Source organism: Centrocercus urophasianus, unplaced genomic scaffold (assembly GCF_019232065.1).
Source record: "Centrocercus urophasianus isolate 14NV4802_14NV808 unplaced genomic scaffold, USGS_Curo_1.0 seq_3, whole genome shotgun sequence".
Classification (NCBI taxonomy): Eukaryota; Metazoa; Chordata; class Aves; order Galliformes; family Phasianidae; genus Centrocercus; species Centrocercus urophasianus.
In genome coordinates, this window is record NW_024884866.1 from 1,962,049 (window position 1) to 1,974,551 (window position 12,503).

Consider the following 12,503-nt stretch of genomic DNA (forward strand, 5'->3'; position numbering starts at 1 on the left):
GCTTCATTGGAATGTATTGTGTTCTTGTGGCTCAATGTTTGTTAACAAGAGAGAAAACAGGTGCTGTGGCTGACACATTTAAAAGTACTTCTGCTGTTTATGCCAAGGTGATTAAGTTTTCTGTGTTCTGCATTTTTAAACTGATATGGTTATAGTGGTATCAGTAAAGTTACTTTTATATGTTTTGTGTAGCAGGATGATCTAATTAAGCAAAGACTGTAGTTATGTCTGTGACAAGTAACATCTGTGATAAGTACCTGCTATCTATCAAGTAATAAGATTTGTTGCAAAAAAATCGTACTGCATGATTCCTTAAGTTCAGCAACTTGAATTACTTCTTTACCTGAAGATTATGAGAGGAAATTGAAATGAAATTTGAATTTTTCTCAAGTGGGTTTGGTATACCAAGTTGAAGCAAAAAAAAAGGAAATGTTAAAATGTTCATGTGGCCAGATGTTATTTTGTCAAGTGCAAATAATGAAAATGTTCTCTTTATAATCTTCTTCTGACCAAGGAAACATTTAGTTATTGATAGAAGTGATAGTCTGTGATCTTAGAGCCAAAATGTGGCATGGCAAGCTGGTTGGTAAGCATGGCAGTGAACACCCACCTGAGCTTGATTGTAGTCTAAAAGGCTCCATTGGTCATTAACTGCCTTTCCAAAGTGCAAAGGTAACTGCATCTGTGTCAGCTCTGGTGCCATCCTGAGCTGAATCCAATTGGTGGGTGCATAATGGTGGCAGCTGTGCCATAGCAGAAAGTACTCCTCTGGGTAGCAGATTGTGTTCCTTTGCAGCATGACATTTTGCACATCACAAATGCTGTGGGTGTCCCAGAAATCTTCACCTTCATCTCCAGGAGTGAGGCTGAGAAGACCTTCCGTGTCTGGGCTGCTTGGCTGGAGGCAACAGTGAGCAGAAGTCTCTCGTCCCATGGTAAGCACACCATGCACACAAGCACAGTATTTGGTGGTGAGACTCCTAACTGGGATGTTCTGCTTGTGCTAGTCCATGTCATGCTGGGGTGGAAAAAAGGGTTAATTTTGCAGAGATCAGGTTTCTCATCAGAGCAGCACCTGTGTCAGATTCGTGCCTGCACAGGGAGGCATGAGCAGGTGCCAGTCATCAACCTGCATCTGAGCTGGCTGTTATTTGCAGAATGTTCTGGAAGAAGGAGTAGGGTAGAAAAGCTCTTCTTCCAGTTCTTTATTTTTTCAAAATGTAGAGGGAACATTTATGAGCGGAGCTTTTTTGCCTGGCAGTCTGGGCCTCCTTTTGTTCCGGTGAGTTCAAATGTTTTTTGTTTTGTTTTGTTTTTTTTTTTTTTAACTGGAGCTTATGGCTGGTGTTCTGGAAAGCAGCACTTACTGTTGTTGGGAGTTCAGTTTGTGGGGAAATATTGAGCTCAGGTAGCTTGAAATGAGTTGTAGGCATGTGGAAATGGCTGATGTGTGCTGTACAGGATCTGATGAGAGATGATGTGCAAACTGAAGTTCTGTTTCAAGGTGTTTTAGAGATCCTTTACTCCTGTGGTGCTGCTAATGTGTGTGGTCAGGCTGGGCATTTTTAAGCAACAGTGGAGTCTCTTCAGTTGTTACAGAGAGAACAAAAGCAATAAAAACCTTGTGTGTTTTATAGAGGGCTGGCAATATGGAACAAAAATTGTTTTTCTTTTCTTGTACTAGCAACATGAAATCCAAAACCAGGACTTGTGTGGGAAATGATTTTTATTGCAACCTCAGTGAGGACATAACTGCTATTAGATATATTGAGTAAGAATAGGCTAGCTATGGTGTCTGTCTGGATTATAGCTTTTCTGCTTTACACGCCAAGCTTCATTTTCATCAACTTGTGAGTGATGAGTGCTGCTGCTAGGGCACGTCCTACATTTAAAATAGTTCAAAAGGAATAGAAGATGAATGTGTTGTTTCTAAAAAGCTTACTGCATCCTAGTGAAACAAAAGCAGAGATGAGCTTTTCCGTGTGTGTTGCTGTAAACTATTGCGAGCTTTCCTGGATGGGGTTTTGTGTAGTCATGTGAGATTTCACAGCTTCGTGGAAGCCATGGGAAATAATTATCTTATAAATGAATTGTGATGCTATTAGGAACCATATTATTGAAATGCAGAGTGACTTTTATATTTAGCAAAATTTGAAATCACAGACTCATACATGAGCTATGTTATGTACTCAGCTAACAGAAGACATCTAGTTAAGTGCTTTGGAGGTTGTGCTGTGTGAACTGCATAGGAAAAAAAAATGCATTGCTATTTACTAAGTGGTGAGAGTTAGATCATTTCTGTTTTCTTCAAGTTATATATTTTTCTTTGGCTGTTACTTCATTCAGTATGCACTGTAAGTTCTGAGCTGCAAAACCATGAAATACAACTAATACAGCTGAGTCTGTTTGTGTATTTAGAACATGTTGTGTCCAGCAATGGATTTGCAGATTGCAGGGTTTTTTTCTGCTTTTTATTGTGTTTATCATCCTGTGTGCTAGAAATCTGTATTTGAGCAAGCCCTGCTAGCTGCAAAAACAAAATGTGGCTGTTGTAGACAGCACATAGAACAATAGAGCTGGTGTCTTTTTAAGCAGCATTTTTAAACTGTGTTTAAACGTTTGAGTGTTTAAGCACACTAACCCTCTGGCAAATATAAATCTGGGGAGAAGGGAGTAGTTGCTGGTGCTTTCTGGCAAGGCTTTGCTTCTCTGCAAGCTGCATTTTGCATGCTTCTTTTTTGTTGCCATTTCCAAATATAACAAAGGAATAAAAATCCAGTGTCATTTGGAAAGAAATAAATCAGAAGGAACAGTTGAAGAAAAAACTTGGTGGATGGTTGCCTGGCAGCTTTCTTCTTCAGACCCTGCCCCTACATGTTTTTACAATGCTAATTTAGTCTAACAATAATAATAAAAGACTAACTCACAAAGGATCACCTTCCTGCTGATGGAAGTGCTGGAAGGGCACTAAAAGGCAGCCCTTGCCCCAAAGCAGTTGTACAGGTGTAGCTGTTAAGTCCCAACCCAGCAGTACCCTCAGGCATTCAGAAAGGGCACTGCCACACTCTCTGCTGCCTGTATTGGTTTTCACTCTTCATTTGTGCACTTAGTAATGACAAGTGCTTTCGATAGCTGTGTGACTTTTTGTCCTTTCTTTTTTCTTTTTTTAAAGGCCAGATAGATACCACAGTGAATAGAAGCAATTTATCACTTCCCTGATTGTGCTTAACACTTGCATGTGGAAAGTGATGTCAGGAGGAGTGTTGGATTACTTTGCTGTATTCAGTCTTATAAAAAAAATCAGTGTCAGGATAGTTCTGTGCATTTCTCTTGCTTTCCAGTTGCCATTTGACTTAGGTTGAAACAAACCCATGTAAATACACTGCTCCATTTTTCAAACTGCTATCACCAAAAATAATTGATAAACAGAATCATAGAATCCTTAGAGTTGGAAGTGACCTTTAAAGACCATCTATGGCCCTGCAATGAACAGGGACACCACAGCTAGATTGGGTTGCTGAAAGCTCCATCCAGCCTGGTCTTGAATGTCTCCATGGATGGGCAGGGCAACCTACCTGTTCCAGTGCATCCCCAACCTCACTGTAAAAAAACTTTTTCCTTGTATCCAACCTATATCCAACCTTCCCTCCATTAGCTTGAAATACTCATATAAAAGCAGATAATTACTTCAATATGTGTGCTTGGTTTACAATATGCTTGCTGCATAAATTTAGTGGTTTATCCTGAGATGATCAGATCCACTTCTGTAAATAGGAAATTGAAACCTGTTTTGAGGAGAGTACAGACAGCGTTATATCAAGTGAATGCTTCCTGGCTAATGTTTTTTTTTAATTTCAATTAGATAAAGGAAATAGCATCTACTCTAGCTGTGATCCCTGTTGAAATCACAGGCAGTGTCTTGCTTCTGATCTCCAGGGTGCTGAAGAGTTTCCTTTGCTCTGCTCTGGAGCAGCACTAAGAGCTACAGCTCCAACAAGCACCAAGTACCTTGAATGTGCTTGCAACTCAGTTAGAAGCAAACAGTGCATAACTGCATAACTCTGCATTCTTATAATCCTTTCCCTGTATTCCCATTGGACCTTGCTTATCTGCCACTTGATGGTGTATTGCTTCGGGATATTGGATAGTAAGTTTATTTCTGTATAATGTCACTTGGATAGGAGAAAGGAAAATATGCTATCACAAGGCTGGTCTACTGGAGAAAACAGATACTGTTTTCATAGTGCAGGAGAGCCATCAGAACATCCTAGTCACATGAGAATGGGAGAAGGAATTTTACTGTTCTGTATCTCCTACCTTTAAATAGATATGATTATTTCTTTTTACTGTGGAACTTCAGCATATATAGGTAGTATCCGTAGCAATGTTCATTTTGCTTCTTTGTTCTAGAGCTGCATTTTTTCCTGCTCTTTTCAGGTGTTAAAATGTCAGCGTAACTTTTCTTATATATATTTTCTTGTGTTCTGCAGAGATGCCATTGCCAAGTTATGGTAGTTCGGGGTTTTTTTTCCTTTTTTTTTTTCCTGCATATGTAAATGAAAGCTAATCATTAGTTCCTTTGTTTTGCAACAACTTGTCATTGATGGTATTCTGCAAGAATAAACACTTCTGTATGTTCAACTGTTAAAGAGTAATCGAAGTATTTCTGTAACAAACACAGAAATACTCATGGCATCCTCACAGGGAGTATGCAGTTGTTAGACGAGGTACAGATCGCTCTTGGAATTCTAATGCTCATTAGAATTAGGAAAGAAAAAATGGGAATAAGGTGTTGGAAGAAATGTCTTTCTGGTATCTTGTATATATAATTAACTTAGGTTTTAAAAATTATATATTTATATATATGTATTTAATTTGAGAACAAGATGCCCTAAAATGTGTTAAATTTCAGTCATTGCTTTTTTCTTAGCTTCTTACGTATTTAGTGAAATTGGGGGGGGGGGGGGGGGGGAGAACTGTTTGCATTTTAAAGCAACAGATCTCTTCTGTGATAGTAATGTCATAAAATATCTTCTACCTTAATGTACTTAATGACAACTATTGTAATTAATTTTATAAGCCAAGAATAGGGGTAAGGGTAAATTTTGACAGCAACCATAGTGAATTTAGTGTTATGTTGACTTATAGCTGGGGTGGACTCAATTCTGTTAAGGAGAGATTTTGAGTCTAGAACTTGTGAACTTGATCTACTGGGGTATAAATGAACTATTAATCACGCTCCAAGAAGCTAAAAATAGGGGCTTTTTAAAAGGATTAATGTTTATAATTCCGTTTTTTAAAACATAGGCATGGTGGTAGTTGTGCTGAGTATTTGCAAACACTGGCATTTTAATCAATAGGTATCAAAACAATTCATGACTTCCAGTCGTTTTTATAAAATGGAAGAGATGACAGTCCTCTAGGACAAAGGATCACTTGAGTTTAAAGTTTTGTAGATGTTGATACATGTTGATTCTTTCGCTTGAAAGTAGAGCATGGTTCTGTTTACCATATCTTTTTATGCTATTTTTTTTTTGCTTTCTTCGTGCAAGTGATGGGTTGAAAGAGTGATAGGTTAAATGAAAGTGCAGTAGATAACAAACCACACAATACTAAGGAGCCTTCATTACGTGTTTTATTATTAACCAGCATGTCTCTCTTTTGATGTTAAACTGTGATGCTTTGAGTAGTGTTACCATACCACCTATGCACCCATAGCTTTATTGTCTTTGGTGCCAAATTAAGGCACAGAGAAGCAATATGGCTTTTTTAAGGTCAAAGACTAAGTTAAGAATTTGCCTAGATATAGCATGTTTTTATCTGATACGTTTACCACAAGATAATCTTTCAGAGCGATGGTCAGTATTAAGTAGGTAATTTTGGCATAGTCTATCTGCTGTCTCCTCTGCAAACCACAGTACTTGTCTATGAATGTTTACACGTTGATCATTCATAAACCTAGGTATGTGAGTTCTAGATATTTTGTTTTGTAGAAGGTGGTAAAGGCATACATAATAGGTAAACTTACAGACAGTTACCAGTCAGATTTTCATCCTTTCCTTCACAAAAGCATGAGGCTTTGTTGAAGACAAATTGTTAGCTATCTCTATAGTGGGATCTCTTTAGTGGGAGCTATTGGCAATAGGTGAACGGTTGGACTGGATGATCTTTTAGGTCTTTTCCAGTCTTGGTGATTCTATGATTCTATTAATCCTTGTCCATTTTTTCTTTGTAAAATAAGTACCTACAGCTGAATATTCATCCTCTTAGGAAAAAAAACAAAAAAACAAAAAAAACTTCAAAATGACCCAATCCTTATCATTTTGCCGCTTCTTCCTCCTTACTCATCTCTTAACTCAATTGAATAATTTATCAGTGTCATCTCTGTTGAGTGCTCCCTTTCCTTGCTGTAGATGCGTTAGTCTGTCCCATCTGAAAATTTTGCATCCCTTCTTGAGCACAGTCTATGACTTACTGCAGAACTTGCCAACTGTATATGCATCTATCTCATGCAAGTCTCATCATTTTCTGTGTAAGGCTAGACTGCTGTCTTCATATTTTTACGCTATTTGAAAATGTAAATGTACTTAATTTTATACAATGTCCATTTTCATATTTGACCTCATTCCAGTAAGCCTGTAAAAAGAGTTAATTCACAATAACTATAGTTGCAATTCAAATTTTGTTGTCTCAATCAAGCCCAATTTTTTTTTTTATTAGGGCTTGTAATCTCTTTTCATACCTATAATGCTTTTTCATTCCTTCACAACTGATTTTTTTTTGTCACTGTACCTGTAAATCTCTCAGCTGTTCCATGAGCATAGGTTAGAAATTGGTGTTTTGTGCACTTTATTGCCTTTTTGAATAAGACAGAGTATTTTCAGTTATGCTCAGTTGTGTATTGCCTTGGTCCTCCATTGAAATCAAGGGACTTTAAAAGCGTATGAGAAATACTCTGATTTATTTTATGAAATCTTCTTGCTAGGCACCCAAGTGTTCAGACTCTTCAGAGATAAGATAACTGAATTCTCAATGAAATAAATGATTGAGAGCTGTTTTTTTGTTGGTTTGTTTTTTTTTTTTTTAATGAAGAAAGTTTATTGCAGGTCTTTGTTTACAATTCTAGTAGAAAGTATAGCTAAGAAAGAAAATGACCTATGACCAATTGAAAAGAACGAGCAAAGGAAAAGAATAAGCTGAATACATATAATATTGAACAAAGCAGTATGGTAAAGATAAAACCTCCTCTATCCGTGACTGCAGATTAAGCATGTCTGCTTCCCAGTCCATGTTGCCAGTGCCTGCACCAGGTGAGTGGAGGGAATAGTGCTGACAGACTGCTGCTAGCTACTGATGGCGGCTGCTTGGAGTAGCTCCTGTCAGCTCTCTCTAGAACTAAAAACTGCTCTGGCCATCCTAGCTAGGTAACATGCAGCAGGCATTCTGTTTGCAGGCCCAAAGTCATTGTATTGTATCTAACAGATAGACTGACTGGAGAAGGGTGTGATATCTGTGATTAGGATAGAAAATGGCTAGAACAAAAAGGCTTCCTTGACTCTGGTCTTCATTACAAATAAATGACCAGCGCTTGTGTTTACATCCCAAGTCCCTTTATTAAAATTCAAATTAGCTAAACACTACCCTGCAGTCTGCAAGTCTGATAACAAACTTTATGCAAAAAAATGACCACCCTTTCCTGTATTTCCAGTGTTTGCCTGTCAATATTTTACAATTAGTTCCCTACTTTTTTTATTATTTTTTCATTTTTTGTGAAAATATGCCTCTTCAAGTTTGGTAGACACTTGCCTAAAAATAGAGGCATCAGAGTAGAAGGTGAATGGAACTTTTCTTTCCTTGTCTTCCTCTCCTGCTTTTCTGAGAACCCTCATCAGAACACAATGGGGCCCGCTTGTACAAGTGAGGCTGGGCAATCCTTCATCATCTCAGGTGCCTTTGCGGTTAGCTACGCATAAAGTTAGTCTACTTAGAGCCCAAGAGTGTGTGAATGCAGGAAATTAAACTAACACAGATAACTTAAAAATCATCTAACATTACCAGAATCTTTTCTCCCTACTGCTGATGGCAAAGAGCACTCAAAAAAACCACATTTACTCACTCGCTTTTGAAGTTCAGTGTCTTGTGGCAGAGCCTGCTTTGGGCTCGCCACAGGAGGGTGCAAGAAAACTGAAAACAAACTGTCATGTGAAATGAGGAGAAACCGTGGCAAGAGCACAGGGACGTTCGGGTGGATTTGGTTTAGTCAGTCCTACACACCAGGCTGCTCCCCAGCAAACTCAGGAGACGCTGAGGTGGGGAGCGTGGGGGATCTGACTGGCTCAGAAGCAGCAGGGAGTAGGGTCTCGGACCCGGCTGCGTGTGGATCAGCAGCTGCAGCAGTAATTGCAGAAGTTTTCTCCATTCCAGCTCTACCGGAGTCCTGACAGCGCTTGCTGCAGAAAATCTGACTCTCTTTATCTAGAGCTGTGTTCTAAAAACAGACAAAAAACCCAAGGCAAAAAATACAAAAAACAGCAGTTAAATCAAAGCACTGTGTTGAACTTGGGGTTAAAACAATCTACAAGACATTAAGTGCATGCGTTAGAGCCAGAAAAAAAGGAGAAATAACATTAGAAAACTTATAAAATTGTTTTTTGTTTTGAAGTGCTGGCATTGGAAAACTATCTTGAAGATACTTATTTGCTGTGGTGATCCAAATTGGCAGTTTTTTTGCAAGTCTGATGTGGAGAGAAAAATAACAAGCGATTGTGATATTGTCTGAACTCTCTTTACATTAGCAAAATGTATGTACCTGCATTTATCGAGACACAGAGAGTTAACTACATATCTTTTAATTTGAGCATAATGTGCGCTTTTGTAAAGACCAGAACTACTGGTGTGTGAAGGTAACAGCTGGAAGCTGGGGAGTCTTTCTATCTCAAGTAGAATCCCTTACTGCTTGTTTGTAAAAAGTTAACAGAATGCAGTTACAAAAATGCATCATTTCTGAAAAGTGTTGCTAAAAAATGCAAATGGGAGAAAGAGTAGCAGATCAGCCTGGAAAGTGAGAACTCTGTAGTGCATCAGGTAGATTGTCTTGGAAAATGTGGTGTGTCTGCTAAACCATACTACTTTCATATCCTCTGAAAGCTATTGCAAATTAATATTATATTACACTGTGGGGTAATGTTTCATTTCTAGTAGAATGTCTGAAGGTGAGCAAGAGGGAAATCTGGTAGTTCCTGTGTCAGAAATTTCAGAATTGTTTTCCAGGGTTTGGAGGGACAGCATAATGGGTCTTGTTTCACAGTTTGAAGGCTGATATTGATCGTTACAAATCGCTATGCTTGTTGGCTTAACCACAAGTACCAATGAGAATATAGACTTAATAGAGATTAAATTCTTTCTAGTTTATTCGGTTATGTGGAATGGTACAAGATGCACTTCCCTGGTCAAGTGCAAGTTGATTGGGCTTTCTACAGTAATTTGCAAATCTGTGATACTTGTAGTGAGAAGATAGACACAAATACGTGCTTCACCTGCATGGAAATGTCTTCCTAATTATGTACAAGCATTATAAAACACTTAAGTAGCAATTTGTTTTCAGCCAGAATGTTCTACTGTTAAAATAAATTAGGTGCTCTGTCTTTTATGTTCTTTCATTTAATTGTTCAGAAGGACTTCTGTAATGCAATGGTTTCCAAGTGTTAGTGGAAATTGTCTAAATCTTTTGGTCTGGATACTGAAATAATTTTCTGATAGGAGTTAAATATGCCATGTGTTTTTCTGCTGTAGTTTATTGCATCAAAGATACCAAGGACAAGGCAGAACCTAAGTAGTGAGCCTCTGTTCTCCTAATTAACTGTTCATGTTAAGAAGTGAAAAATCATTTCACTGTGGGCTATCAGAATTCAGATTTCTCTTTTATCTGACTTTAGTAAAGAAAGCTTGACTGGTAGCTCCAGCTTTTCAAGTACAGGTCTTCAATAGTTTGCAGGTATATGGAAGGCAGGTTGTTCTGGAATTAGTCTCACAAATTTTATTTGAAATGGAAACAATTTCTATTTCAGTAGGTTGCGTTTTAGATGTTTTTTTTTCACCTCTCTGTGTCCTTCACTGTGGTACCTTCTTCGTACAATTCCTATCTTTTCATTCATCATGCAGTTCAATGTTTTGTTAGTCTTGGCTGTTGTCTGTGTCACATTGACAAGGAAAATTTGCCAGCTGTCAGTGTGCTCCTGGGACACAGAAGGATATCCAATGTTATAACTTCATGGAGTGAACAGTAGCAGATATATACTTTTTCTAATTGCTTTCAGGTATTTTGAGATGTACACGTGCACAGAATTGCTCTCAGGGAAATGAACTGAGTGTCTGAGGAAGTGAGAAATAACTAGTTGTTATCAGTGCTAGCTTAGAAAATTTCAAATATGCCTCCCTTAATACACAAAACTTCTTTGCAAGTGTTTAAGATTTTTTTACTTTGGTGTTTCTGTGTGGCTTTAGCTCTTTTCCACTTCAGACTGGCTGAATTATTTCTCCTTTCTCCTTGTGACAGACAGAGCACATGTATTTTTTTTGTGCAGCAGAACAAAGCACTGCAGTTAGTACGTACCATTGCCTTGGACCTATTCAGAGGAAAGCAATGCAGGCATGGGGAAAGGAGGAAAAAGGAAGGAAGCAAGGGACAGAAACTAGACTTACTTAAAGCAGAACTAACACAATTGCAACAAATATTGATTAACAGAACAGTTTTAAACTGACAAAAAAAATAATCAATAATGAGTTAACAGCAGTATGCTTTTAAGGGGCAGAAAAAGTCTCCTTTTCAAGAACACTGAAGTAAGTATGTGCAGTTTTACTTATCTGCCACATGATGGTATTATCTGCATTGTCCAGGTGGCAATATTTGAATGAAGTGATGCTAAAAGGGATTCCATTAAATATGCAGGTGGACTGATCTAGCAATAGCAATGCATTGCAGTACACAGTGGTTACAATACTGTGCTTGTCCGAATGTTTTTAAGTGTTGATGTAAGTGAAGCCCAGGACTAAATTTTAATGCTCTAAATAATCCAGAGCAAGAGTAACAAACTTTAGGGCTTAATTCTCATTAAATTACACTGTTTCGAGCAGTTTATTTTCCCTTCAGCATTAACTCCAAGCTGCATTCAGAACTAAATATTTAATTGTTTCCATTTAATTGTTTTCCTTCCACAGCTGTTAGGAGGAAATAGGGCAGGAAAAAGGAGAATCAAAAGATTTAATAACATTCTTGGCTGAAGGGTTGGCAGTAGTTATAGAATTGAGGGGAAAAAACCGCACCGATAAGAAGCCAGAAGCTACACTGTGTCAGAGATCTGAGATAGGCTTAAGTCACATGCAAGTTGGAGAGGGGCTGAGAGTTAGAATTAAAATTGCTTTTATTACATATATTGCATTTTATACCAGTTTTCAGCTTCAGGCTTATCCATAGTCTCAACAGAATAAAGAATGAAGCTCTGAAGTCCCTCTCAAACTGTCAAGTCAAACTGTCAAATGAAATGCAGACAACAGCATGAACCTGAAATCCATTTTCTGACTTCTCTCATTTTTAGGTTTCTACTCTTGATACTGCCTATTTAATTCATGTAAATGTATTTGCAAAAGCATAAACATATGCACACGTTATTTAAGTTTACCTACTTTCAGATGATAAGAACAACTCTTTGGTAACGTAAGTGGGCTGTATATTCAGAATAGTTAAAGCTATCAAGGAAAAAAAACACTGGTACTTTACTATCAGTGATAATTTTGTGTTTTTTCTAGTAATGAAAGATACTATTTGTATGCAGAGCACATCCTTAAATTAGACAGCAGTGGGCCTCAAAATGGGAATGGCAGCTCAAGCTCTTGAACTGTTGCATTTTTCTATGAAAAAGTGGCCCATCAACTAGAAGCACAGTTCTGAGCACTGATAGCAGGGAACTCAACTGTGATTCTCCTACATCTACTTAACTTAAGTAGTTTCCTTTGTACGCTTTGATTAATGTTCCCTGTAAGGAGCATACATAACATACATACCTAGAGTTGCAGTGGGACAAAATTAATGTGGTAAATATTCAATACTATGAAAAGAATTTCTGAATGGGAATCTGGTTTTCCCCACAAACACAGTATTGAACAACAGTATGCTCAAGATGGAGCATTGCTTGGGCAGAATGGAGGAGCCTACTTCAGCAGCTAGCTGATCAGTATGATTAAAATTACAGCTTTTTCAATGAAGGATTTTGAGTTAATAAACTCCATTTCAATATATTACTACTTAGTGTTTACATGTATCTGAAAGCTTGTTTATGTAGCTTAGCTAGCACACCATGATAGACTTGGCTGCTCTCAAGCGACAGTAGGACAATCCATACAGTACACAACTAGAATTAGGGACTATTCCAGTTTTGCTTTTGCTGTTCTTAAACCACACATGCTCACAGAGTACTGTTAGAAAAATATGCTAAGTACAATATGAA

The 12,503-nt window shown here is 37.9% G+C and overlaps 1 protein-coding gene across 4 annotated transcripts in view; it reads right to left on the reverse strand.

The window, feature by feature from the left end:
• Window positions 1–6,974: 6,974 nt before the first annotated feature.
• DCLK2 (doublecortin like kinase 2) overlaps window positions 6,975–12,503 on the reverse strand; it is a 79,153-nt gene continuing 73,624 nt past the window's right edge. For 2 of the 4 annotated variants that reach the window (XR_006170490.1, XR_006170489.1), the window contains 2 exons: window positions 11,446–11,528; window positions 8,402–8,488 (listed from right to left, as the gene is read on the reverse strand). Coding sequence is in view for 2 of the 4 variants with exons in the window: in XM_042828431.1 (XP_042684365.1) it covers window positions 8,267–8,488 (222 nt within the window). In the remaining 2 variants the exon portion in view is untranslated. Of the gene's footprint in view, window positions 8,489–11,445; window positions 11,529–12,503 lie in introns of all 4 variants that reach the window. The other 2 variants (XM_042828431.1, XM_042828430.1) reach the window with 1 other exon arrangement.